We start from the raw sequence: 27,320 nt of genomic DNA, 5'->3' as shown, positions 1-27,320 counted from the left end.
AAGTTTTCAAACATTTTAAGTTACCTTTTAATAACAAATTGAGACTATTACTTCCTCCTCTTAGTCACCTTCTTAATTAACAGTGGCTTTTATTTGTTGTTTCTGCTGCAGAGAAATGTTTATTCGGCTGCAGCATGAAAATAAGATGCTCCTGCTGAAACAGGAGGGATCAGAAAATGAACGGATTGCTGAGCTCCAGGAAGAGCTGGAGCAGAAGCACCGGACAGTGAACGAGCTGGAAACTGAGAAAAGGTGATGGGTGAAACTACATCTTAAAATACAGCCAAAAGTGATCTCTGGAGTTTTTAGGGTGACCTGTGCCTTGCATCTGTAGTGTAGGAACCTTTTCTTTCACCACTGTAATCATAAATGAAGGATTATGAAGCAAGGAAGAAGGAAAGTGGTTTAAATGTGGTAAATCTGTGTGTACCATACCCTGAAGGAAGTGTTGCTTACAGTTCACTCTTCTTCACTCTGAATTATTCTTGGTAGACCAAGAATGGATGTGAACTCTATTTCTAGAACTTCAGAGTGTTAGATCATGGATTTTCCATCAATGAATGCTAAAAAATTGTACTAGAATAGGAAAATTTTTGATAGTTAACTTTTTCTCAAAACTCAAAATGACAATAGGAATTTAATTATAAAATGTTCAGTAAAGCTCCATGTGTTTGTTTCTGCAGAAATTCCAGTCAAACTAAAAGCATTTGAAATCAGTTTATTTGAGGCTTAAGTTGTGCAGGGTAGACCCTCTGAGCAGTTAATGAAACAGAAAAATCTGTGAGCTATTTAGATGGGCAATAACTGTATTTTCTTCCTAAAAGGCTCAATGAAGAGCGTATTGGAGGATTACAGCAGCAGATTGAAGATCTGCAAAAGACTTTACAGGAGCAGGGATCCAAGACTGAAGGAGTAAGTGAAACATTTTGCCAATTTTGTTTAGAAACTTCCAGTTTAGCATCAAGTCCTTTGTTTAGCATCTTACTTTTCAGTGTATCTGAGAAGTACCTCCATATAAACTGCAGTTCACTTGAAAAGTTCATATTTTATGTGATTCCTTCTATGGAACTGTAACCCTTCTACTTTACTTTCAAAGTCCCTGGTTTTATCATTCAGTGGATTTATTTGCTTTTGCTTGTTTAGTTATACTAAGTATTCTTGGCTGATTTGTAAGAGCCCTTGAATGTTGCATGATATGAAATACTGAAATACAACTGAATTGTAACTCTCTCCTTTCACAGTCCAGCAACCTGAAGCAGAAATTGGCAGCACACATGTAAGTAAGGCACATGCATCCACAGTAGCTTATTTATATTAAATAGAGCACAGGAACTGCTTAAATCATGGTAGGGATGTCTTGGTTTTCTATGCCACTGATCCGAGAATTATGCATAGAGTTAAATATTGGTGTTATAGTTTTGTTTACTCTGACCATGATGATCTTGTAGTACCAGTCCCACTTCACTGTCTCTTCATCACCACCAGCATTTTAACTGTTCTGATTCTGCAACAGACTGCTAAAACCATCACTCAAAGTGTATTCCACTCCTCTGAAATATTTCCAGTCCTTTCAGCAGATGTAGTTCTTCCTGAGATGATGCCGGAGGGGCTTAATAGTTAATTTTCCTAGTTTTAACTAAAGGAGGATCAACTCAGAAGTGACAGCTTTTATGATATTAATATTTCTATTCAAACCCTAAAGTGCTAGAGCTTAAAACAGTTATTTAAATATACTTCTATAATGAAGTTTAAGCTTCCAGCTGTTAAACCTGGAATTATTTGTGATCTTAATCCTTAGCCCAACTTTTCGTTCACAGGGAAAAGTTGAACGAGGTTCATGATGAGTTACAGAAGAAAGAGGCTGATCTTGCAGAGCTCCAGCCTGATGACAGTCAGAACCGTGAGTTGTTTGGGGCCTTTTTTGTGTATTTTTTAATGAGACTGTGCTAAGTTTCTTCTGAAATTATTCCCATATCCACTGGACTATGGGATAGTTTTCTGGATGAGGCTTTCTGCTGCAGCTTAGCTTTCAGTCTGAACTGGGGGGGTCTTGGAGGGGTTTTTTATGTGGTGGTGGGCAGGGAGAGGATCCCGGGGGGATGAGGTTTGTTGAACAGTGCTCTGCAAAATGGGATTTCAGGGTCAGGTGGGACAGCAAAAACAAAAATGAGAACTTAAACCTTCTAAACTTCTAGCTTCTACATCATTCTTTGTTTGAGGGATTGTGAAATCAAGAGAAAACAGAAGCCCTGAAAGTACCATGCCTGTTTTTATTTTGTATGCCTTTGTTGATAATTTCTGTAAACAGCCCAGAAGATTGGAGAGCTGGAAGCAGCTTTACGAAAAAAAGATGAGGATATGAAAGCCATGGAAGAAAGATATAAAATGTACCTTGAAAAAGCAAGGAATGTGAGTGGCATGTTTCTGAACATATGCATTCCTCCCTCATAAATTGTTAAACAGATTGAGTGTGTGTCCCCCCCTCCCAATTAAAAGCAGTATCTGCAAGTTGCATTTTTAGTCAGATTGTTCAACTGCAGTCAGTTAAGTCTGAGAGAATAAATAGAGTTTAGGTTGAGCATGAGATGTAGTAAGGATTCCTTTGTACCCTTTGCTCTCTGTTGGACAGGGTAACAGCCTGACCAGGGCCCAGCCTGTTCTCACACTCCTCCTTAGAGCTGATAAGATGCAGAGCTGTTGAGAATCAAACTGACTTGCATTGCTCTTGTTTTGCCTTGTCCAGGTGATAAAAACCTTAGACCCCAAGCTAAATCCAGCATCAGCAGAAATTATGTTGCTCAGAAAACAGATACTGGAAAAAGAGAAAAGAATTGAAGCACTAGAGGTAAAATTTTTGCATATATTTAAAAATAACTTCTAATATATTCTGTTTCTGTTATTAGGCATTCAAGATGTTGTTTCCTAGTGATTCAGTAAAATCTGCTTGGCTGAAATTCTGAAAGGATTGATAGTAGTCCAAATATGAAAAAAAAATTGGAGAAATGCACTGTTTCATAGCAATATTGGTGGGACTATTTGGAATAGTTGCCTGAGCAAATACAGAACTCTTCAGCATGATTCAGTAGGCTGATAGGTCTGACTGCATAAATGCTGTGGCCTCGTATTTCTTTTATGTAATGACTACTATGGAGGTATATTATATAATAGCAATTAGCCAGTCATTGGATGTACATCCTTTTCAGGTGAAAAATTACTAAATTACAGGTTTTCTGATACACAGCAGACCTCTTGTGCATTTCCCCACACAAACCCTCAGTGTACACTTCCAAGTTCCATTTGTGTTTCTAACTGCAACTTATGTAGTTTAGCCTCTTCTTAAAGCTGGCTGATATTTATCTCTCAGTTTTTAATGGAAATATCTTTGTTTATACTTCTAGGCTTTGTAGTTATTTGATGTATTGAAGCGTTTCTGCTGCATGTGTTTATTTCACTCAGTGGACTGCAGCAAGTGTATGCAGATAAAATTTGTGTTTTAACTGAGATTTTTGTCCTTGCAGAATGAATACAAAATGGCCAAGTTACGTGACTATGAGGAAAAGCTGATTGTAACTGCATGGTACAACAAGGTGGGTCAAAAATCCACTTTTTGAAACATCTTTTGCTACATGTGCCAATTCAATCTTAGTTAACCTAAGAAACACAGCGGAAAATATTTCTACGTGCATGCTAAGAAAGCGTGAGCAGGATGGGTAATTTTTTTTCGTTGTTTTTGCTGTTGTTGAAGTTGTTGTTTAACTCCTGCAGAGCCTGAGTCTGCAGAAGCTGGGCATGGAAGCCAGGCTGCTGGGCAGCAGTGGCAGCTGCGGGGCCGGGCCCGGCCGCTCCTTCCTGGCACAGCAGCGCCATGTCACCAACACCAGGAGGAACCTCACCGTGAAAGTACCAGGTGCAACAGCTGATTAAACACGAGGACATGAAGAAGACTCACATGCTAAAGTGTCCTTAAATGTTTTATACCTTTCCACTTTACCTGCTTGATGAGGGAGGAGGTTAGAATGCTGGGCAGCTGCAAATGACAACATCAGAACCTGTCAGGAAGGGATTAAGTTGATGAGCCAGAAGGTAGCATGTAGATTTCCAAGTAGATTTAATAATTGCAGCATGTACAAGCACAACTTAAAAGATTTCTATTTGCCTTCAGATTATATTGTAAATATGAAATTTGGCACTATATATTTAAAACTTTATTTAAGTGGGTTTGGGCTAGAAAGTTGACTTTTATAATGGGAAGATGTTATGCAAAAGTGTACTTCAGGAAACTGGCAAAATTGGGCATTTTTGCTGGGCTCTTCTGAAAGCAGATCTAAAAGATTAGTAACATCTTTTAAAAAAAGACTTTTTAGACTAGAAAGTACGATTTTAAAAGCAAGAAATTACTTGCATTTATAGAAGAAAATAAAGGTGTGGTACCACCTTTACTGGTACATAACCAGTTGTTATGTAACAGAAGACAGGATTTGTTTTATGCGAAGCAAAATTTCTCAGTTTATTAAAAAAAAAAAAAAAAAAAGCAAAGCTTAAGTTGGTGCATATATGTACTGAGGAAAACCTGTCTTTAAGATGTTGAATTCACTTAAGCCAAAAAAGCTTGTCTTTTCCTGGGTAAGAAAAAAGCTATTGTACTAACTCAAAAGTCTGGGCTATATTTTAAAAGTCTGGTACATTGGTATGCTGCATTTATCTGCAGAAAGGGGATTAGGTGGGAAGGAGCCCCATTTATTTCAACCTTTTTATACAAGCCTGTGCATGGAAATTGCATTTCCTCTTTTTTAAGTGTAGTTTCACTCGGCTCTTCTGAACTAACTGTGCTAGGCAGAGGAGTGAGATGGCTTTGGCAGTTACTGACAGCAGAGGTTGTTTGTTGGCAGGGAGCAAAGTACATAAACTGTAATAGTTTGATTGAAGATTAAATGGGGATTGTTACCTGAAATCAGTGTGCAGGAAGTTGCTGTCTTTCATAAAACTTGTGACTTTATTTCCCAAAAGTCTAGCTCTTGTTTTGAATTGTAATTTTAGGAAACCTATTAATGTCTGTTTTTTGCAATAGTCCAGAAAAAGTTCTTTATACCAATAGTTAAATAAAATAAAATTGCAGCAGCCCTTAAAATGAAATGAATACACTTAATTTAATTATTTGAGGGTGCTGTACCAGACCACCATCTAATATAAAATTCAGCTGCCTGTGAGAATGAAAGCACACCTGCCTTACCATTAAGGCCATGTTTAATTTGAGAACAGGGTTCAGCTTTACAGAATTTTTAGGTTTTGAATAGTGACATTTGTGTAGTGTGTCATTTTGCCTGCCCCTCACTATAGTTTGTCTTTTGATTTCTTCTTTCCCCAACATCTTAAATTTTTAACTGAGCATTGCATGTCATGCCAGAGAAAAGACAAGCATTCATTTTTGATACTTAGGGTTGCTTCTTAGTTGTGGTGGTTGTTTTACAGTGCTGTATGTATGAATAGGCATTCAACAGATTTCTTCCTTCAAAAGGCATTGTTTAGAAGCCAGTCTTGTGCTCAGTGTGGCATGAGCCAGACACGTGGCTGTTGGAGAGGTGTCTGTGGTGGTGTTCTTCAGGACTCTATGCTTCTTTGGACTACCTCGTGGGTTTTGAGGTCTTTTATTGCTGCAGTAGTGTTAGTGGAGTTGGTGTTCTTAAGGTACAGTTACATATTTAATCTGCCAGTGCTGTGGGTGGGAGGGAGTTGGTGGTGAGGAGGAGATTAAGGCTTAGCAAGATGCTTCCATTCCTAAAGTCTGGTATTTGGTGTGTTCTAGTGAAACGTGGAGCTGTTTCCGATGGTGTTGAATGGGTCTCTTAACCCTCGTTCTTTGCAGCACGGAAACTTTCATGGATGTCCTTCAAATACTCATGTAGTTGGTAGGCTTGATTTGTTGTACTTCTCCCAGTAGTGGAGCTGTGTCAGTAGTCTGTCAGGTGCTGAATAGTGACAAACTTGGAGCAATTGTCTTTGACTTACACTTCTCAAAACTGCAGATCCTGGGACCAAAAATAACTGAGAACCTCCCTATCATTTCATTGGAAGTTTGTCTTCTGACTAGTGATGGAAGAATTTAAGTCCTGATCTACAGGCAGGGATCAGCCTTTTTCAGGGCAGAGTTGTCCCCAGTAATCATGTTGGGGTTGCCAAAATTAATCTGGTTTTCAGGTATTGGATGAAATGTTGCTTATCTGGGACTTTTCCAAACTGTTAAGAGTGAAGCCTGTGAATATCACTCAAGGGATTCTTTGGGACTGAGAACCTGTTTAGAAGCAGCTGTTACACAGCTACTTAAACCTGGGTTCTGTCCTGTGAACGAGGAACTGATGTGTGGAAATAAATACTGGATTATAAGACATGGTGTTGTATTCACTTCAGCTCATCTGCCTATGCAGGAAGGACCATTAGCATCATTTTAATGTTTGCTTCACCAATGGCAAACCAAAAGCTGCTGAAAACACTGCTGTGTTACAGCTGAACTGTGTCCAGCATGCAGCAGCAGAGCCCTGCATGTCCTTGGATGCACCACTGCTGAGGCAGGAGGAACAGAGAGGCCCTTTAGCTCTCTGGAAAAGTGAATTTGTACCGGCACAGTTCAGAGCAGACTCAAACATGAGGTGAAACCACTGAATCCTGCTGAAGTTAAATGGCATTATTAGGAATTTAGCCAGTTTCCAGTAAAACGGGTAATGTACATCCAAAGAAAACAAGAAAATATGTTCTGATTGACATATCATTTGTTAATTATTTTTTATATAAGATTAATTACTATGGAAGAGAAGTGTTTTATAGCAATAATACAAAATATGAACTAATAGGTTCTTTTACTCAAGATGGGTCAGGCAGCAGTTTTGAGAAGATTTTTTTGCAACAATGTTACTATATAGTGGTTTAAGAAACATTCACTGAAAAGAAATTTTCACCTGATTTTTTTTGTTCATTAAAAAAAATATAAATGGGTATTCTATTTTCTATGATATGCACTTATTGGAAATAAGTAATATAAGCAATACTGATGTTCTATTTAGGTAGCCATAAATAGTTTAGGAAATAGAAAATGAAAATAATTGTTTAGGATTTGGTAATGTTCTTACTTGTTTCTTTTTCCCCTTCTCCTAAAGCTGGAGTTAAGATTTTCAGTGTGTCGGTGTCTACATCTTCTGTTTAAAACAAATGTAAACACTGTGTTGCATAGAACTCAAAAAATTGCACTAATTTTTAAACTTTTGGTTTTATTTTTTTCTTTGGAAAAAAATCCTTTTATATTCACATAAAGATTTTTAAAATTAATTCTTTGGTGTCTTTATTCCAAGAGTATTAAGTATTTAAGAGTCCCTAGATGCTGTTTCTGGGCAATGCACAACCTGGTACATTTACACCACCTAAAATACCCTGTTTCAGAACAGACTTGTATTATAATGAGGGTATGGATGTAATGAGTTGTGCTGCTCTCCTCTGCTGTTTCCAGTTCATTCCTCCCACCCAGAGCTGGTTCCCTCTGCTCAGCCCACGGACTGAGAGTTGGGCAAAGGGCCTTGTGAAGTGAAGAGATTAAACCCCTCTGCAGATGGGCTGTGAAGTGACCTCAGAAATTATTGCTGCTGAGGTAGGTGAGGGTCTCTGTCTGGTTATCAGCCCCACCTGAGAGGACACAGAGGACAGGTACAGCTCTAAATCACTGTTCTTGTTTTTATTGGGAAAAGAAAACTGTCTGCCCTGTCCATCCTGCTGTGCAGGCGATTTATGTGCTCCATTCTTAATCCCATTGTCAGCTCTCATTCCCTGAGCACTTCCTCCAGCCCAGAAGTGCTGTTGGTGAAGTGTGGCAGCCTTCAGCCCTCCAGAGCGAAGATCCGAGGATGAGGAGCTGCACTGATTCCCCAGCGGGCAAGGGCTTGTCCCAGAGAGGGTGAAGCCATTATGGAAGAGTTGGTTTTCCTGCTTTCTGAGGCTGGACATAAAAACAGTTTCAGACACTGAAACGAAAATGTGCAGGTGTGTGTGGGAGAAGGGAAGGGAAGAGGTGCTCAGCTGTGCACAAAGCCTGAGCTGAGCTGCAGGATGTGTTCAGTCCTGACCCTGTTTGCTTGCAGTTTTCTGGCAGCCCCTGAAGAGCCAAGCACTGCAGCAGGAGTTCTGTGTGTTCAGTTGAGGGGTGTTCCTGGAAGAGGAATACAGGTTTAAAGCCCTGAGTGCAAAGGAAAGGAGGAGCTGAGGTCAGTCATGCGCTGGGAGATAATTTAGGTGGAGGGGGCAAAATATTCAAGAAGCCTTCTGAAATGCATTCTTTTGGAGTTTAACTAATTGAACAGGGGCCTATGGAGGAAGCTTTTGGATAGAGCAGCAGGTTGGGAAAGAAAATGGGAATCTGAGCAAATCACTGAGGCGGGAAAAATGTACCACAAAATAGATGACACCTATGCACTGGAATTGTTTTGGGAGTAATGCTCACACTGCAGAAACTTAACAGTGTTCCCCTTCCCTGTTCCCAGTCAATTCCAGGCATGCTGCCCATTTACAGCTTTCCCCTTCAACTTCTCTCAGAGAAAGAAAAGAAAGGAGATCAGGTCTAGAAAGTCAAATGACTTTTTTGTTTCTGCTGGAAAGGGGAGGTGTGAGAGCCCATGCCAGCAGCAGGTTGGAGGCATGAGGAGAGGAGGAGGTGTAGGGCTGGGGCTGACCAGTCCCTAGGATTGGGATGAGACAAGTCTGCATTTAATAAATGGACTGGTTTGTGTCCCACCATGTGTCCTCATTTCTTTAACTTACCAGATGTGTGAAAGCCTCAAGTACTAGGAACAGTATCTCAGCCCAAACTCTTGTTTCCACTGGCACAGAAAATCAGAGGAGGTGGCAGAACCCCCACCCAGCCAGTGCTGAAGGAGCTGTGCCAGGAGCTGAGTTCACCTGGGAGAAATTTGCTTCCTCTGAGAAGAAGTGAGCTGTACTCCAGGGAAAATTGAAAAGAGGGAAAGATTGCTCATTTCCTCAGCAGCAGGGCAGAGCTCTAGGTGTGTGTTCCTGGTGCTGTGCTGATTTCCTGATTTCCCATCCTGTTCCTGGGAGCTGCAGCTTCTGCCTGGAAGTCTCAACAGGCTCCTTGAGGTGCAGCTGTTTCCCAGTTCAGTGCATTTACTGGTGTTAACCATTGGTTGCCAATCTTGGGACTGTTTCATTGTGTAGATGATGGTTCAAACCAGTAATTTGTTGCTGTTATTTTCCAAGCCCCCCTTTTCCTTGTTAGACTGTTGAGTGCAGCTGAACTGCATTGTGTGTTGCTGGAGCTCACCCCACTGGACACACCAGCCACTCTGTGATGCTGGGCAGGTAGACAGAGAGGATTTTGCATATAGTAATTCTAGCTGTTATGCCAGGATAATTTTTTTCCATCACTTCTGTAGGAATAGCCTTTGCTTTTACAGTGCCAACCTCCTGCAGTGCAGGCCAAAGCCTGCAGCCTGTGCTAGACATGGCCTGCATTGGGCTTCACTTTGCAGAGCACTTCATGACAAAAATGCTTTGATAAAGATTTATTATGTATGAGACAAGTGTTACAGAATGACTTTTTTTTTTTTAGGTAAGTACATGTTAAGGAAATGTCAAATTAATACTTGTGTTAATGTTATAAAACAAAAGCTGGTATTGCTCTCCCACTGTACCCAACCACAGTGGGTGGCTCTAAAGTGTCTAAAGTGTCCCCTCATTTTGCCAAAGTGAACCATGGCCATCCGTCATAAACTTAGGAAATCCCCAAGCCCCTCATTAATTTACACTGCCATAGGGCAAGCCTAATAATGCCCTGGAAATTCCCAGCCTGATCCCATGATCATCACACCATCATGGAATACAGAGTGCAAGGTCTAATTGTGGAAGAAAAATATTTTACAATTGCTTTGAAAGAAATAAACCAGCCAGCCTCCCCCTAGAGCTGCCAAGGGCTTGTTTTCAGCACCCCTGAGAAAGGATTTTCCATGTGAGGATGGTGGCCAAGGCTTCCCTACCGAGGTACTGCACAGATCTTGTAGGGCTGTGGGGCCACTGTGATGCCTATCAAGGACTGGAGGGTGAGTGTGGTGTCCGGGGGTGCCTGGAAGGTGAATTTCTGCAGCAGGCAGGTGAAGAAGAGGAAGAGCTCGGAACGGGCCAGTAGCTCACCCAGGCAGGCACGCTTCCCTGTGGAGACAGCAACACACAGCATCCTCAGGTTGAGCTTTTGCTGCTGAAAATGCTTCTTCCTGCCTTTAAGGACCGTGGTCCAGCTGTGTTGCCTCATTCCTGGGTGAGTTTTTCAACCCAAATCAAGCTTCCCAATAATACTTCGGCATTACAGCATTGTGTGCTCCCAAATTGTGTGACTTTTTACACACACACAGCCTGGATGTGCCCATGCTGAGACAGCTCACCAAAGAGAGCTACCCTATGTGTGGTGCTGGTGTGGGAAGCATGTGCTAAAAGCAACTTCCCCATGGAAGCTGCTGGCTGGGGAACCCTGTGGTGGCAACAGTGAGGGACCAGCCATGAGGGAGCAGAGCAATGGCCTTAGTGAAGATGTTCCTAAGATCTCTGGAATTTACATGGATTTTTATTCATCCTCATTTCTCCTCTGTGCATGTGAAAGATAAGGGCCCAAGTGTGGTTGTGGTTCTCTGGGGAGGCAATGGGCACATTTTGAGCAGCACCTCCAGGGTGCATCTGCCCTTTGCATTGCTGTTTTCCTCTCTGTCTCCAGCCTGCAGTTGGAAACCCAAGCCCACATGTTCACCATAATTCAGTAAATCTTACCCAAAGAAAATGGTAGGAAATGCTCCTTTTTCCAGAACTTCCCATCCTTCAGAAAATGCTCGGGGTTAAAAGTATTAGGGGTTTTCCACTCATTCTTGTCAAACAGCAGAGAGGATAAATTTGCCATTATACCAGTGCCCTAAGAGGAAAAAACAAAAATAAATCACACTTTCTCTGGCAGTGGTGGCAGGAGGGGCAGTTTTATCTTTCAGTCTCCTCTCCATGAAGAACATCCTTAGTCAAATTCTACTGAAATTATTTGTGCAACACTGCACTACAGGCCCAGATTTTCTACTTCTTGTCTGTTTGGAGGTGCAGTTACATAACTGCATTTTCCTTCATCAGCAACGTTTTTATTGTAATCTTGGGCCAAAGTCCCTGTAAGAGCTGGGAGCTGGGATCTGTGCCTCAAAGGCATGTGTGGGGGTGTGGCACCATTCAGGGAACTGGAGAACGTTGGATGGCAAAAATCCACATTCAGCAGGAGTGAACTCTGGACAGGGCAGGGACACTGCACAGGAGGGACCTGGCCTGGCACCATGCCTGGGGAGCTGGGAGTGTCCCTGGAGTCCCAGCACTCCAGAGTTTACCTTTGGGATGTAGTAGCCATCCACGTAGGTGTCCTCCGATGCCATTCTTGGCACATTGAAAGGGATAACGTTGCCTTTCCTCTGCACTTCGTGGATGACAGCGTTGGTGTAGTGCAGGTTGTTCCTGTCCTCCAGGGCTGGGGGCCGTGCCTGGCCGATGACCGCATCGATCTCGGCTTGCACCCGGCCTGGGGAAAGAGCAGCAATGAGCCCAGGGAAAAAACCCTTGGAACAATACGAGGTTATTGCTGTGTCTACCAAAGGACTTTTTATGAGTGTGGGGACACTCCCAACTAGTCCCTAACAAAGCTGTGAGGGATAAAAGCAAGGCAAAACACCTTTTTGTTAATTGTACCTTGAATTTCTGGGTGCGTGGCCATAAACAGCAAAGCCCAGCGGAGAGTTGAGGATGTGGTCTCAGTCCCAGCAAACATTAGGTCGAGTGAACAGGCTATGAGGTGTTCCTCCTGGAAGGTGTCACTGTCATGGTCCTTCAGGAGAAGGTGTGTTAGTGACACAGGAACAGTGAGGGTGTCCTGGCACCAGACTGGGTCCAGACCACACCAAGGATTTTGGCAGGTGCTGCTGACCCCTCGCATCCCCATCCTGCTGATGTGTTGCCTGAACCTGATGTCTGTCCTGAGGCCACACAGGCAGCTCAGAGAATCTGCGTTAGTTTCCCATCCCTTCTGGTTTCTAAGCCCTACTCCAGGAGGTTTTTCTCCTCATTGCTGACCTTGGAGATCTCCAGCAGGTAGCTGTCGATGTAGTCCCGGCACTCTGAAGGGTTCCAGTCCTCCTTGTGTTTGTTGATCTGCTCTTGCATAAATTTTTTCAATAGCCTCCAGTTTTTAAAAATGGTATGGTGGGCTCCAGGTAAGTACTTCATTATAGATGGGAAAGTGTTGTACAGCTTTGAACACAAAAGGAGAAAGGCAAATTGAATAAAGGACTTAAAAAATTCTTCTGACATCAAGACTTTAGCCTGTGATTGTACCTGCTGAATTTCTGGAGCTGGTGGAAACAGCTCAGCTCCAGAAGAGCAGAATTCTCATTATGGAGTACCTTGTGTGTTACCCACTGTTTCAGCAGGCAGGTTGGCAATCAGTGGACAAGAAAAGTGATTTTGGGTGGGAGAGAGCAGTGTGAGCACGGCACAACTTAAACAGAAGGAAGAAAGAAATGGCAGGCAAATCTACCCTGTGCAAAGGAATAGCGAATGATAGCTTTGGTGATGACAACAATGACTTTTAAGGTTGACTCCAGAGAAGAAACTATGGCCCTGGGCTGGTGGCAGGAGGGCTGTACCTGGCTTGTGACGGCTCCGTGGAGGACAGTCATTTCATACATCAGCTTCAGCATTCTTTGGAAATCCTCATCGTGGTATTCAAACCGATTGCCAAAGATGAGGGAGCAGATGACATTTGCAACAGCATTGGTGACTTTCAGCTGAGGGTTGAAAGGATTCCCTGGAGAAGAAAAAGATCAGTTCTCTTCCACTCTTCTCAGAAAATAAGAAAACACACGCCAGAGGTAAAGTAGTCAAGAAATATTGAGTGGCCCCTAATGGCCACTGTCCTATGTCAGTGCTTTCCTGGGGTGCCTGGCTGACCCCATGGGCTGACCAAGCTTGGCAGGACAACCACAGTAATCCTAGTTCAATCAGCTTATGGAGATGTTTGTTTATTTTGGAAAGCAAAGTCTGCAGGATGTAATTTGATTTCATTGGAAACATCATTTATGCACACAAGGTATTTCCCAGAAAGGAGTAGGATGAAGGTGGGCTGTGAATAACGCTCTGGGTGTTGCCTGGCTGCATTCCCCAGCCAGCTGGAAGGCAAAGCACCTGTAGGAAGGAGCAGGGATGCTGGCAGGGTTGTAGCATCGCTTGCAAGGTGCGGTATTTTTCAGCATGCAGTGAAATTATGACAGGCCCTGCCAGTTCCTGCCTTCACAGCTGCTGAGGGCCATGGCACTCACCCTGTTCATCCCCAAACACATCCACGAGGCATTGGCACTCCTCTTGGATGCGCTCCTCCAGGCTCCTCTTCCCCAGGCCGAAATTTCGGAGCGTGGTCAGGGTGAACCTCCTCTGTGCCTTCCACAGGTGCCCGGTGGAGGAGATCAGTCCTGGCAGGAACACCCCCTGTGAGCCAGGGCTGGTCCCCCACTGAGGGAGAAAAGCTCCAGGGCCTTGCCTTGTCTCCAGCTGTCTCAGACCTCTGCAGAGTCAAGGCTTGGACCTTAGAGCTGAGGCACGTCTTGAGGGACAACTCACCAATCTTGCTGAAGATCTCCTCGTCTATGGGAATGTCAGGGCGGTCCAAGAACTTGTCCCCTTGGTTTATGAGCACTTCCTTCACCAGCCGCATCCCATTTACCATCACATACTTCATGCTGCCCATGTGTATGCCAAAGATGTCACCATATCTTTGACTTAGCTGGGGAGGGGGCATAAATAAAAGGGGTTTTCATGTGCACTGAATGTTCCTGGTGAGACCAGGACACTCCTGTCAGGGGACATGGGTAAAGATAAGGGAAAAGTGGGAGGGGAGGTAGAATGTGTGCACTCTGTCTGAGGGCACAGTCTTTTTTTTTTCCCTCTTTTCCTGAATCAGTGATCAGGAGATGGTGTTAATTTGCCATAAATCAAGTAAACCTCATCAGGTTTGATTTTCAGTCCTATGTTATTCCAGCTTTTGTCTCACCCCATTCCAGCCCCCACTTGGACCTGCAGGGTTTGTACACCTTTGACTGCACCTGTGGGATTGTGCTGTGACCTTCACCCATGGAATCACCCTACCCTGCTTGTACTCAGGTAAATGTCACTGCTAAGGGCAAACCTCCTGCCTGCCTTCACTACCTGTGGGGTTTGGGTTATCCCTTTCCCTGCATGGCCAGGGATGTGTCGCTGCAATCCCTCTATCCCTTCCCCATGCTGCTCACCACCTACGTACCTTGCTCACTGTGACCGCAGGATCTTTGAAGTCTAAGAGGTAGATGTGCCCCAGAAAGGGAAGGCGGAAGGGGGTGGGAGGGAAATTCTTTGGATTTCTGTTCTTCATGTAGTCTGCGATGAGCAGGAAGATGAAGAGAAAGATGAGGAACGTCTGAAAGGAGATGCTGTCCCGGAGGAAGTTCAGCATGGCTGGATGGTGGGGCTCTGCAGGGACGTGTCCCACAGCAGGTCAGGCAGGTTGAGCTCACAGGGCACCACTGAGGCCCCCGGGGCCAGGGGGAGATGGGTGATGTGCTGGCACAGCTGTGGGTGCAAACACAGGACAGCACAGAGTGGCTTTTGCAGCCTGCTCTCAAGGCTACATTCAGACTCCTGCTTTCCCAGCTTTCAGAAAGGATTAAACCCCTTCTTGATTAAACTGAAACATTTCCTCTCATCTGATTTAAAACAAACCCACCATGAATCAGGACAGGCCCAGCCTCCCCTCAGTGCTTTACTAAACCCCAGCGTTCCATGCCCTTGTCTAAAGGACAGAAATGATCTTTGTAGGATCGAGATTCAAACCTGTTAGTTTCAGCATGCAGCTCCCACAAACCCATCTCTCAGGATGACTCTGCCCTCCTTCCCAGGTGCCCTCACCGTGCCAGGTCCCAGTTTCAGCTTCTCAGTGCCAGGGAGTCTCCAGCTGCTCCGAGAGCCTTGTGCTTCCCTTGTTTACAGCAGCTCGCTCCCTGGTATGAGGAGTCCTGGGCCAAGCCCCAGGTCTCAGGGGATATCTGAGATAAGGTTGCAAAACCTTTCACAATCATCTGACTCAGTTTCGTGTTTCCGTGTGTCTGGGTGACGTGGTCTGAAAGTAAACAGCTGTCCCGGAACTCAGTGGCTCCTAAGCACCAGCATTTTCTGATCTCTACCAGATGAGCGCAGGCAGAGCAGCTGGCCCTGGCCATTCCCTGAGCTCTCCAACCATCCCTTCCCACTTGCCTTGTCCTTTGGGTCATAGCCCACAGTGAAGCTGTTCCCAAAACCCCACAGAGCTGATGAAGGTGCTGAGAAGCTGATGCAGATGCTCAGCTCTGCAGGCTGAGGCCCTTTGGTGGGAGCTGGCAACAGAATGTGCCACATTGTCCCACCCAGGAGCAGCTCTGGGTTAGGGAGGTATTCATGCACATGGACCATGGGGAATTTTGATGTGTTTGTTGTGTTTTACTGTGAAAGAAGCATGGAGCAGCAGCACTTTGTCCTTGCATCACGTGGCTCTGTCACGGCCCCTTGCAGTCACCAGCTGCCACCTCCTGCTCTGGAGGACATTTTGGGTTCCTTTTCTCTCTTCTGGGGCCATCAGTTGTGGCTATTGGGATTGTCCAGTGCTGATAACAAGGCACAGAGGTGCAGCAGAGCCACTATAGTGATGCCATATAAATGTTCTCCACAACCTTACACTTGGGAAGCTGGAAGAGTTAAATATCTGTGGAATTTTGGAAGAGTTAAATATCTGTGGAATTTTAAGGAGAGAGGCCTGTTTTTGAGAATATCTCTTTTCAACTCTGGCTTTTAGGCACAGTTAGACATGAGTCCCTGGAGATGCATGTGTTCACCAGCAGTGACATGAGAAGGATCCACTTGAAAATTAAACAAATTCATGCCTCCTGCCTTTAAGGTATGGCACTATTGCATTTAATTTAAAAAAAAAAAAAAAAAAAAAAAGGAGAAAAAAGAAGATGCCTTCAATCATTTATTGTTTCCAGGAGTAGGGGAGGAAACCCCAAAGTAGTGAAGAAACACATGTTGGAAATTAATGAAAGAGAGATCGATATTTATTTGCTAAACCAGTACAAATAATAGAAGCTGTAGCCACAAGCCAGAGGTCAGGCCTACAAGTAGAAGGAACACAAAAATGGAGAGAAACCAGTGCTTGTCCCGAATGCCGTTGAATACTTCATAGGTGAATAAAAGTCCCTGTATCTTTGACGTTTTCTCTTTTACAAAGACAAAAACACAACATGGGAGCCTGTGACTGTGAAACAATAATTAAAAGCGCAATAGGATTACAGTGATCAGTGGGAAGGACAGCTCAGTGACAGAATCCCGTGTGCACGGCGTGGCAGGGATGTGATGTGCAGAGGACTCTCCCCTGTGGCACAAATCTGCCACTGCACAGGGATTTTCTTTTTTACTTTGCTTTGTACCGCAGCAAAGCCACTATTGCCGGGGACAGAGGAGAAAACCAGTGGAAATGAAACTCGATGTAATCCTCTTTTCCTGATAACTAGTCCATATCCTACGTGGGTACCCACAGAAAAGTCACATATGAAAGGTAAGAAGCAAAAGAAAACAAAAACAAGAAGAATAATCTTTGCTGTGACTATGGTCCAGACTGAAGCACGCAGGAGACAGCATTTCTAAGCACAAATGCTCGGTCACATAAATGGAAAAATTCTCTACAAGTTGCATATTTAATTAACTCTTATGCAAAGAGGCCTGGCATAGGAAGAAGCTGCATCCATCATGCAGGATGCCCTGTCCCAGCTGCTCCCTCAGCCCCCAGCTATGCCCATGCTGGTCACACACAGACACAAATCTTTGCCAGAAGCAGAGGGAAAGTGCCGAACTCGTGATTTCCCACCACAAAGCCACTGTTCCAACACTTCCTTCCTGAGGGCCAGCGCTGAGCCGCCGCAGACAGGACCCTTCCAACACCCTCTGCTGTTCCCTTTCTGCTGTGCTTCAGGTGAACTGCTCCCCACCAACCCATCATTTCAGCCCAACATTTCTGGGGTGGCCAGGAGAAGGGGAGTTCCCATCTTGTGAGGCTGTGGGGGGCTGTGGGGCAGCCCCAGGCCTGCCTCAGTGGCGGGGCACGGCGCAGAGCTGGAAGGGTTTGGGGCAGCGCGTGAGGCTGAGCGTGAAGGCGAAGGACAGCGCTGCTGGGGCCTGGAAGGTGAACTTCTGCAGCAGGGCCACAAAGAAGATGAAGAGCTCGGTCCTGGCGAGCTGCTCCCCGGGACAAGCCCTCTTGCCTGGAAAAGGAGCACAAATAACTCAACAGGGTCCCTAGTGAGCTCCAGCCAGCTCCGAGCCTCCTCTGGCCCGCGCCACCTTGCACAGGCTGCGGCAGCTTTTCTTCCCAGAAAGGTTAGGTGGCAATGTTCACCCACACAATCTGCTCAAACCTGCCCCAGAAGTTTACTGCCAAGCAAACTGTGCCTGTTCCGAGAGGCGAAGAGCAGAAACTGTCTGAACAACCCAGTTATATAACTTGTGCAAGAAGAAAAAGCCTTATTTTTCATTATTTTTTTAATCCTGCAGTAACAAACTGATTTCTTCCCTATCCGAGCAGCCTCCATTAACTGTGACTGGGATTTTCACTGTGGGATGGACTGGAAGCTGGACAGAAGTGGTACCCCCTATTCTATAAGCAGTGTCTTGGGGAAAAAGTAAAAGCTTTGCAAAAGGAAAAGCCGCCCCCCATCCATCAACCTACCTGCAGAGAAGGGCAGAAAAGCCTCCCGTCTCCTGTACAGGCCGTTTTCCAGGAAATGTTCAGGATTAAAGGTGTCTGGAGTCTCCCACACGTTTTTGTCGAACATCACTGAAGTCAGGCTGGTCATCAGGGTGGTGCCCTGCGAGAGGCGGAGAAAAGGCTGATAACCCGGCAGAGAGGACACGATGTGTTGTCAGACTGGGCTATTTTTAGTTCTGTAAACTACACAGTTTTAAGGGCAATACAGGCTTTTTTCCCCCCAAGCTATGTAATTAAATGAGGGTGAAATCCTGCAGGATTGTTCGCTCCTGTGTGCCTTTACAGATCACCGAGCATTGATCTGCATCCTGAGCTGCAGTAACAGGTGATGTTCACACAAACCAAGTTTAAATTGGTAGCACTGCATTCTCATAGGACCTTGAAGCAATTTAATCAAGTAATTTTCAATTGATTTGTTTAAATGTGGTTTTTAAAAATCGAATAAAACTGATCTGGTTTATCTCCACATTCTCCATCAGCAAGAGAAATATCCTAATCAATGTGGAGGAAAATGCCTGAATTTTTAAAATTTGCCTCATTGCAACCAGTCATATAGAGGGAAGAGTCCAGTTATATACAAGTCCCATATTTGCTTTTGTAATTGCAGAACAGTGTGTGTGAAACAATACTCATTACTTATCTTTCATCAAGGGCTACTAATTTTCATAGATGATTATTAATATTGTGTGGATTTAACAAGCCCAAACTGTTTGCTTTCCTATATTTCCTCTATTCCTGTAATGTGTTGAAGGTGACTTTTACTAAATTTAAGGCATAAACCTTTTAAAATTGGAAATTACAGCCAACACTATGCAGATCTCACAATTCTCGTCAGTAAGGATGTAAGACCCATAACAGCCCTGCAGAATCCATCAGGAGGGCTTGTCTTTTCTAAATAATTTTGGTATTTCTATAAGATCCAGCTGGCTGGTTCCCCTCCAGGTGAGATTTGGGGCTTGGGCCGTGAAGACCCTGGTGTCAGGGAAGATAAAATAGGAAAGCCTTATAAATATGATTACCTGGCAAAAGATTTAGAAAATACAGATTTGAGATGAGAACAAGATTTGAGATACCAAACCTTAGTTAATGAACAACTAGAAAACAATAGTATAGCCAGATTGAAAGCAATCCCCTCTTTGGATTAAACAATGCCCTTTTACCTACAGATAGGTTCAAAAGTCAAATGGAATGTTCTGTTTCACCCCCCAATGTCTGGTTCATCCCACATCTGTAACCCTCCCCTGAAGCATCAGGTATCTGCAACCCCATTGGCCCAAGTCTTGTTCTGTGGGAATCCAGGGCTTCCCTCTGGCTGCTCTGGAAGGTCTGGGACCCTGGCAGGGGTCAGGAACCCCCCTGGACAGAGCCCCCAGAGACACTGGCTGTGATCTCTGTCCATGGAAAAGAGTTTTCAATCTTACAGGATGAATTACCAGCTCTGAGTGTTTGATATAAGTAATACTTAAGTGTGGCACGGGTAAAAAAGTAAAATTTTAAGTTTCTAGATTAGGGGTTCAAAGGGGACAAGATGTAGGAAATTGAGTGTGCCTTGTCCTTTTTCTCCTTGTTCATGCCTTCCATGTTTCACTGCAGTGTTGGCATTTTTCTGTTGGTTTAGGCTGGGGACACACTGTTCAACGTAGGTGACAGATATTGGTACATTATTGTAAATCCAGCACAGGAAGTTTCTGGTATATAATGTTGGTAACATCCCACTGCTGGCTGGTTCCCCTCCAGGTGAGATTTGGGGCTTGGGCCGTGTAGACCCTGCTCTGATGGGATGAAGGCTGGTGAGATAAAGGTTAGTAGGGTGAAGGCTGTTGGGATGAAGGGCTGTGGGATGAAGGCCAGTGGTCCCACGCACTTTGGGCAGGTGAAAGCCGGCCAGGGTGGTGTCGCTGGTGGCCATGCGGGGCACCCCCAGGGGCACCACGTTGCCCACGCGCAGGACCTCGCTCAGCACGGCGCTGGTGTAGGGCATCTTCTCCTTGTCGGCCATCGAGGGCTGCCGGCACTGCCCAACCACGGCGTCGATCTCCTGCTGCACTTTCTCTACAGGGAGCAAAAGAAAATTCAAAATAGCCCTCTGCATAGAATTTTTAGGGTTAGAGAAGCCCGCTTAAATGATCAAGTCCAACCATTAAACCAGCACTGCCAGGCTACTACCAACCCATGTCCCCGAGTGCCACATCCACACTCCTTTTGAACATTCCAGGATGATTGCACCGCTCCCCTGGGCAGACTGTTCCAGGGCTGGACAACCTTTTTAGTGAAGAAATTTTCCCTAATATCCTATATAAACCTCTCCTGGCACAACCTGAGGCCATTTCCCCTTGTCCTCTCACGTATTCCTTGGGAGAAGAGACCAACCCCCGACTGGTTGCACCCTCCTTTCAGGGACTTGTCAAGCACAGGAACGTCCCCACCCCGAGCTTCCTTTTTCTGGGCTAAACAGTCCCAGTTCCCTCAATGGTTTCTCCTAAGACTTGTCTTCAAAAGGTTCCCAAGAGGATAGCTGGGGCACAGGCATGTCCTGTGCAGATGTGGCAGAGCTGGGATAACTCTGTTCCCTGAGGCTCCCTTACCTAATTTGGGCTAAGCAAAGGACCCCTCGGTGGCCCTACCCTGAATGTGGGGGTACGCGGCCATGTAGAGCAGAGCCCAGCGGATGGCGGTCGCCGTTGTCTCAGTCCCCGTTAAGAACAGGTCCAAGGTGCAGCACAGCAGGTTTTCCTCATGGAAATAGGAGCTGGTGTCACCCTTAAACTTGGAGGAAAAACATGGCAATGAAAACTCTCACTCTGGAGGGGATGCTTTTAAAACCCAATCCAAAACCACCTGTGTGTAACTGAAGTCCTACTGCTCCTTTATTACCTACATCTGGACTTGAAAATTTACTTGGCCTTTAGTTTCACAATGAATTTCAAGCTATGGGACTGTTTTGAAAGACACCCTGGTTGCTCTAGAGTGGCTCTTGAAAGCAGGTAGCATTTTTAAATGTCAAGTTTCACAATAGCAAACACAGGAGTGTGAGTGCTCACAGAAACATGAACATGTTCCCTGAGAGTCCTCCTATGCCATGTGACAGAATGAAAAACAGAAGAAGACAAAGTGTAAATCCTTTCAAATGAAAAAAAAAAAAAATCTGTGTGTGTTCTATGTGATCAGGCATCTGCTGCTGCTAAAGTTTGATGTGACAGAGGTAGGGAGGGAAAGGAAACGTGTGAGGCAAGAGCTCCCCTGACAAAGCAGCCCTGAATCTTCTCTGCTCATTCTATGGCTAAATCTTTAGTTATTTACTTCCTACCTTTTCTATTTCCTTCAGGTAACAGTCAATATAATCTCCTGCCTCGGACTGGTCTAAATCCTCCTTGTGCTTTGCAATCACTTCTTTCACAAAATATTGAAGTTTCTCCCAGTGCCTGAAGATTTTCCTGAAGGGCCCTGGCAACCATCTCATGATCCAAGGAAAAGCATTATAGAGCTGGTAAGAAATCAAACAGAGCAAAAGAGCATTTTTTGAGTTAGAAAAGAGCAGGTATCATAGTTGAGAGGATAAGACTCTCAATTAATTTATTAACTCTGCTTGCTATCATGAAAAAAATCATCCTTGCTATAACAGTCCAAATTTACTTACACAGGTGTGAACATGTGCAAATTAGATAAGAATTGGACTACTGAAAAAGTTTTCAAATACTGAGTGACCAAAGTTGCCCCCTGTTGTGAGGTGGCCACCGGTGAGGTGGATGCAGATGAGCCCCGTAGTGTGTCCCCATAGAGGGCACAGAGATTGGACCATGGTGTGTGGCCATGCAGAAAATTCATCACCAAATCCACCTGCTTTGTTTCTTAACCTGGAATCTCAATTTTTTTTTTTTTTTCATAGATAGAAGTTATTTAAGAAACTGGTTGGGATATGGGTGTGGGAAAAGACAGGAACTTTCACAGTGTTACTAGTTCTTCTTTATGTAGAAACAGATTCCTTTAAGGTTTTTGTGTTGTTCTTTGGTTGTATCAGGCAGAAGATTGGTTTCAAAATCCTGTAGTGTTTTTTTATTCTCCATTTCATCCCATTAATTTTAACTTACTTCCTTGCTTTCCTGATAGACTTTATGTATAAGTCCAATCTAATATAAAGCAATTCTCCCGGACATTTTCCTTTAAACATGGCTCTTTTTCTACAGGAAAATGCAGATTACACCAGTGACTTAGAAATCCCAGTTTCTGAGCTGTCACATTCAGCTGAAGCTGGAAAAACATCCAAGTGGCTTTACCTGGCCCCAGAAACTTCCAATGAGCAGCAGTGTTTCAGCCAGGGAGTGCAGCAGTTCCTGGAAACGGTTGTCATGGTAGTCAAAGCGGTTCCCAAAAGTTATGGAACAGATGATGTTCGAAACAGCACTATTGATTTTGTAATGAGGGTCAAAGGGTTGTCCTGGAAGAAAGAAAAGGAAAGAAAACTGCCTGAAGGGAGGTTGTGGCCAGGTGGGGGTTGGTATTGTCTCCCATGGAGCAAGGGATAAGAGGAAACAGCCACAAGTTGGGGTGAGACCTGCTTCTCACCCATGGTGGTGCTCAGGTTTCACCCCATCTTCTGGGGTACCCACCACCCCCATCACCTCCAGCATCCCACTGGAACCTGGGTCCTGTGGGCCAGGACATCCCATCCTGTGTCCAGCCCAGGCTGCTGGCAGGCAGTGGCGCTAGCACTGAGTTGCCCAAGCAGGGTCTGAAGCATTTTCCAGGGAAAACAACCAGCAGCAAGCCATGCTCTGGCTGTCAACTTGGCCTGCTCCAGACGGTGTTTGGTGCCAATTTGAAACACCAGGAGAGGGTCCCTCAAAGCTTTGCCCAGGGCTGGGAGACCAGGAAAACTGCACTGCAAAAAAACCCATTGCCCTGGGCTTTAGTTGTCCGGCATGAAGAAATGAAGGGAGCTGAAGGACAGAGAGAGGAGGGCTGCAGATCTCTGTGCCCACCTGTAAACCCCAGCAATAGCTCATGCGGTCCATAGAGCTCATTTATCAAGTGATGTGTGATGTGATGCTTGTCACATCTGTGTTCCCTGAGAGAGCTACTGAGCAGAGACCTTCCTCTCCTTGGGCACATTTCAGCAGCCACTGAGGAGAGCCACTTGCTATGACAAGAGACTGATCTCAGTGACAGACTCAGTCCAGCCCTGAGAGGCTGTTGAAGATCACTTTGAAATGCAAGGCACTCCTCGCAGCACTGCTGATCTCTCCACTCTTCAAGAAAGTAATTAAACTGGGCTGGTGCTCAGATATTAGAGTGATGGACGTGATCACTATTTGTCATTACTAATGGGAAGAAAGGCCCAAACCAGCAGCTTAATTAGTTTATTGATTAGGACTATAGAAGACTATAATCAATTGGCAACATGGAGTATTTGGCCTGTTCAGTGCAACAGCAATTAAAATGGAGCAAGTTTAGTATATAATTTCACAATTCCTTTTTAGGTCTTTCTTGCTTACTATATATAGCTCCATAGAATTAGCTCAACCCCATCTGCTTCTATTTAAAGCTGAAGTGCAACATCACCCATGTACCAACATACAAATTATTCTTACAAATATCCCTCTGGCAGTTTTGAAAAGCTGGACCATAAAAGAGCAAGGCACACGCTTCATCTGTGTGTGATACAAAAGGAAAGCCTGACTAAACAAGTTTTAAAATACTTTGCAAAGCCAAGGACAAGCAGAGGTTAACTAAGCCTCTGAGTGGTAGTGTTTGATAGCAGGAGAGCTGCGTTTATTCCTTTGCAGAATGCACAAGACACTTCCTTAGCCATGTAAACACTCATGTTTTAATAACCACCTGGTATATATTTGCTTAATATTTATAAGGAACAGCTAAAATAGGAGTCCTGAGGTCTACAATAAGTGCTAAAAGGCACAGTCTGGAAGTGTAAGATAGAGATTAGAACTATTGAAGAAATGTTTTGTACGTTTGTGGCTGTGCTGGCTTAAGAGTTTTACTTCTCATCATTCATTTAGCTGGAAGCTCTGAGCACAGTGCTGTGCATTAACCCCCACCTTTCTCCTCCTCAATTGTCTCCACGAGGTACCGACTCTCCTCTTGCACTTTTTCCTCAAAATTTACAGCAAGGCTTTTCAGTGTTGCTGAAGCAAACTTTCTCTGCTGCCTCCATATGTGCCCGTTGGATGATATGAGCCCTGTAGGTGGAAAAAACAGGTGAACAATCCTCTCTCTGGGTTATTTGTGAGTGTTAGGATTCTGAAGCGGCCATTCATCATGGACAAAAACCCCAAACCAAAGCAAACAAAGCTCGTGGATGTGGAAAAGGCTATGGCTTTTCCTGGGAATTAAAATTCAAGAGCAATTGGCTTATGCTAAAGATCTAACTTTATGGATTTGCTTTAATCTGCAACTTTGTCACTTTGCGTGGGGAAAAAAAGGTGTAAGCCAAAATACTCTGAGTACTATCACGCTGTTGGCAGAGCTGCAGGCAGGAGCACCCCGTCTCTGGAGCTCTGTGCAACCCAGGCAGGAAAAGTAAAGGAGAAATGAAAACCAAGGGGAAATGCTGCAAGTGTATGGATCTTTAGAGAGCTTGCATTTATATCTCCTCTTTCATTAAGCTCTGGTTTTGAGCCCGTCCTCATCCCTAAATTGCACAGAGATTAAAACATACCCCTCTGAGATTATGAGTATTCTAGCCTTGACCTGTGCAGGCTTTCACAGGTGCAGCTCACAAGGGTTGAATTCAACCCGTTTCTTTCCCACTAACAGTTATCATTGCAAAGAGATGAAAGTTTTCCCCAGAATCCTGATAGCTGTGCTTACCAAAGCCTCTAAATATTTCTTGGAGGAGTGGAATATTTGGCCGATCAGCAAATGTTTCAGCCTGGTGGACAAGAGCTTCTCTCACCATCTGGTATCCGTTGACCACCACGAATGTCAGACTTCCAAACTGCACGCTGAAGATGTTCCCATACTGACCCGTAAGCTGAAAGAGAGCCCATTGTCCTCTGAGAACAAGAAGATGAGGATTTTCAAAACTCACCAGGCCAAGACCTTGAACAGGGAAATCTGACTTTGAATTTAACCCTGCCTGAATGAAAGGGACTTGAGAGAAACCCAAACCCAAGTGTGCAGGTCCCATCCAATCTCATCTACTCCATGAAGGTTGGAGAAGGCGTAAGAAGGGCTGGAGAGCTGTAGTTTGGCAGAGATGGATTGCTTCTATTTGTTATCTAGTGTGACCTGGGCTGGACCAGGTGTTTACATCAGTTTGGCTTGTAACAAGGATGTAATTTGCTTTGTAACTGATGGGCATCTGCTCTGTCCCTTTCTGTCCCACCACCTGGGTCACCACACTCAGGCTCTTCCTGCTGAGGAAGACAAATTGTCCCTTTCATCAAGTTTTTGTCTAGAGTAGTGTGGTTTCTTCTCCAGCTCTCCCATTTAGACAGGAGCTCTAACTGCTTATTGCTAGACACGTACTTCCAATTTTAAGCCTGACTGCATTTATGGCCAAATTGCAGCCATTTTCCTTGCATGGACTTTGCTGGCATTAGTGTCTCCTCTGAGATGTATAAGGGTAAAATGGGGGATCATATCTTCTCTCTGTCAAGGAGCTCATCCTCTTCTTAGAATGAATCTACATGGAAGGACACACAGGGTCACTCCAAACTGCTGTGGTGACTCATGAAACCAGCCTGGGACCAAATGGGTGTCTCAAGTCATTATGTGCTTCTAAATAAATGGGGTTAATTTTCATAACAACTATGTATTGACAAATTATCCTAAATTCGGTGCCTCAGCCTTCCCTGAGGATTCCCTCAGGGACCACCCATGCTGGAGGCCTGAGGGCATCCAGGGTAGACAGGCTGGTGTCAGTCTGATGCAAAAGCAAGAGACAAAGAGTCACCAGAAAGGATTTTTGCAGTCAGCATGCCAGAACTTCTTCCACCTTTTCAGAGAGGAGTACTTAGCATGTATAAAATCTCTCTTTTTGTCTCTGGTGGGAGCCAAAGATGTGGAAACCTTTTCTGTGAGATCACTGCCTCTTTCTGCAACACAGAAGAAGCCACAGGACATAACTCAGGATTTTAAATGTTTCTTTCAGATGTGATGGGGTGAGTTGTTGGCCTCTGAGCAAAGACAATGACAGGACAATTTTCAGAGGTGATCTCCAAACAGTTCAGCTGTCACACAGCACTTTTCACCTGTCCCCCAGCCTGGCCCAGCCCTTCTGAGTCCTTTCTGGGGTCCAGAAGGAAATGGTCACAGTCAGATGGGAAGAGAAAGGAGGAACATATAGGTCTTGCTCCATGATGGATTTCTTTCCCATTGGACCATCCTACTCCCCTGGAAAAGGAGGTGATAGTGAGAGATAAAAGCAAGAAGGGTCATCTATCTCATGTGGTTATTATACACCCAGCTCTGCAGAGGCTGCTCTTGCTGCTCCTCAGTGTGGTGGCAAGAGTCATGGAAGGGAAAGATATTGTTAGTAGGGAAAATGTCCATGGAGCTCTTACCTTCTGCAGTGCAAGATGGAGAGGCTGCTGAAAGTCCACAAAGGTTCCCACGAGAGGAAAGAGCTGCGGCCCTGGAGGGAAATTCCTGGGTCGTCTCTTTCTCACTAGGTCAATAATCAAAAGCGATATGACCAGAACCACCAGGACCATCCAACTGTTCAGCTTTTTCAAGAGAGGCACCAAATCAGGCCAAAACTGAAGCTCCATCTTGGCTGATGTACTCACAGGTTCTCATCCCAGGAAGGGACTTGATTCTGGTGTTACATTTGCTAAAAGAGGAGTAAGCAACGACTGGGGAAGAAACAAAAAAAGCTAAAATGCTGATAGCTGAATGGAAGCTGCTTTTCCATACACAGCTTCTGCCAGACCACCTGCTGAATAACTAACTTTAAACAGCAGGATCTCCAAAAACAACCCTGAAACCTCACAATGTTTGGCCAAGCAAAAGCAATCTTGCAAAACTTTTAACTTTACGTCTCTGTCAACTCCCTAATTTTCTTATGGAAGAGCATTCCTCCCTTTTGCCCTGAACAAGGAGCTCCTTTATATGGACACCCCACTGGGATTATCAGCAGAGCAAACATTTGAGGTGAGGTGAAAGCAGCTTATGGGGCCGATCACATGTGGTGGGCGTCGCGTAGTTTCAGGGATGGTGAGGCATCTGAGGTGATGGACACCACACAAGTGGCTGAGGGGCTGATCCTGTTAAGTGCTAAGCACCATCTGCATGGGCTGGGTGCCTTCAGTGCCCACCAAAGCCTTCCTGGCTTTGCTGGAGCTGTCAGGGGAGCTTCAGACAAGGGAAGAAGTGCAGGGGCCCAGGGCTCTCCCAGCCACAGAGATGAGAGTTAAAGGAGCTTAATTTCAAGAGTGAGAACATAGGCTCCTGTGCTTGCCGTGGGATTGGAACTTATGCA

General features: G+C 44.8%; 3 protein-coding genes across 5 annotated transcripts in view; 1 reads left to right on the top strand and 2 right to left on the bottom strand.

The window, feature by feature from the left end:
* HOOK1 (hook microtubule tethering protein 1) overlaps nt 1–16,078 on the top strand; it is a 43,890-nt gene extending 27,812 nt beyond the window's left edge. For both annotated transcript variants that reach the window (XM_021542301.4, XM_021542282.4), the window contains 8 exons: nt 112–252; nt 825–912; nt 1,242–1,276; nt 1,818–1,900; nt 2,309–2,409; nt 2,744–2,845; nt 3,519–3,587; nt 3,766–16,078. In XM_021542301.4, the coding sequence (XP_021397976.1) occupies nt 112–252; nt 825–912; nt 1,242–1,276; nt 1,818–1,900; nt 2,309–2,409; nt 2,744–2,845; nt 3,519–3,587; nt 3,766–3,924 (778 nt within the window). In that variant the 3' untranslated portion in view covers nt 3,925–16,078. The remainder of the gene's footprint in view (nt 1–111; nt 253–824; nt 913–1,241; nt 1,277–1,817; nt 1,901–2,308; nt 2,410–2,743; nt 2,846–3,518; nt 3,588–3,765) is intronic.
* On the bottom strand, nt 9,543–14,545 carry LOC110477035 (cytochrome P450 2J2-like). 2 transcript variants are annotated; one of them, XM_021542429.3, is made up of 9 exons: nt 14,357–14,545; nt 13,678–13,840; nt 13,380–13,529; nt 12,708–12,868; nt 12,136–12,312; nt 11,755–11,890; nt 11,400–11,587; nt 10,810–10,948; nt 9,543–10,200 (listed from the first exon to the last, which is right to left on the bottom strand). In XM_021542429.3, exons 1-9 carry the CDS (start codon nt 14,543–14,545, stop codon nt 10,025–10,027), a joined length of 1,479 nt encoding a protein of 492 aa, XP_021398104.3. In that variant the 3' UTR covers nt 9,543–10,024. The 2 variants fall into 2 exon arrangements, with proteins under 2 accessions (XP_021398104.3, XP_021398138.3); XM_021542463.3 differs by lacking the exon at nt 13,380–13,529.
* An 8-nt stretch (nt 16,079–16,086) lies between the features above and the next one.
* LOC110477061 (cytochrome P450 2J2-like) lies at nt 16,087–27,293 on the bottom strand. Its single transcript, XM_021542474.4, has 9 exons — nt 26,404–27,293; nt 24,707–24,869; nt 23,935–24,075; nt 22,156–22,316; nt 21,189–21,365; nt 20,506–20,647; nt 19,746–19,933; nt 17,843–17,981; nt 16,087–17,378 (listed from the first exon to the last, which is right to left on the bottom strand). The coding sequence occupies exons 1-9, from the start codon at nt 26,608–26,610 to the stop codon at nt 17,206–17,208; spliced, it is 1,491 nt and encodes a 496-aa protein (XP_021398149.2). The 5' UTR covers nt 26,611–27,293; the 3' UTR covers nt 16,087–17,205.
* Between the last annotated feature and the right edge of the window lie 27 nt (nt 27,294–27,320).

Source organism: Lonchura striata, chromosome 8 (assembly GCF_050655825.1).
Source record: "Lonchura striata isolate lonStrDom1 chromosome 8, ASM5065582v1, whole genome shotgun sequence".
Lineage (NCBI taxonomy): Eukaryota > Metazoa > Chordata > Aves > Passeriformes > Estrildidae > Lonchura > Lonchura striata.
The sequence above is the reverse complement of the archived record's forward strand: the minus strand, read 5'-3'. Positions and strand labels throughout refer to the sequence as shown.

Bases quoted from the DNA above. Each gene is read 5' to 3' on its own strand.
- LOC110477035 (XM_021542429.3), bottom strand. From the start codon at position 14,545: ATGCTGAACTTCCTCCGGGACAGCATCTCCTTTCAGACGTTCCTCATC. The intron at 13,530-13,677 runs GTGAGTTGTCCC...TGTTCCTGCCAG, and splicing joins GGAGATCTTCAGCAAGATTG to GACTGATCTCCTCCACCGGG. The intron at 10,949-11,399 runs GTAAACTCTGGA...TTTTCCTCTTAG, and splicing joins ATGGCTACTACATCCCAAAG to GGCACTGGTATAATGGCAAA.
- LOC110477061 (XM_021542474.4), bottom strand. From the start codon at position 26,610: ATGGAGCTTCAGTTTTGGCCTGATTTGGTGCCTCTCTTGAAAAAGCTG. The intron at 22,317-23,934 runs GTGGGGGTTAAT...TCTTTCTTCCAG, and splicing joins GACAATTGAGGAGGAGAAAG to GACAACCCTTTGACCCTCAT. The intron at 17,379-17,842 runs GTAGGTTGATGG...CTCCTTTTCCAG, and splicing joins TTTTCTGCCCTTCTCTGCAG to GCAAGAGGGCTTGTCCCGGG.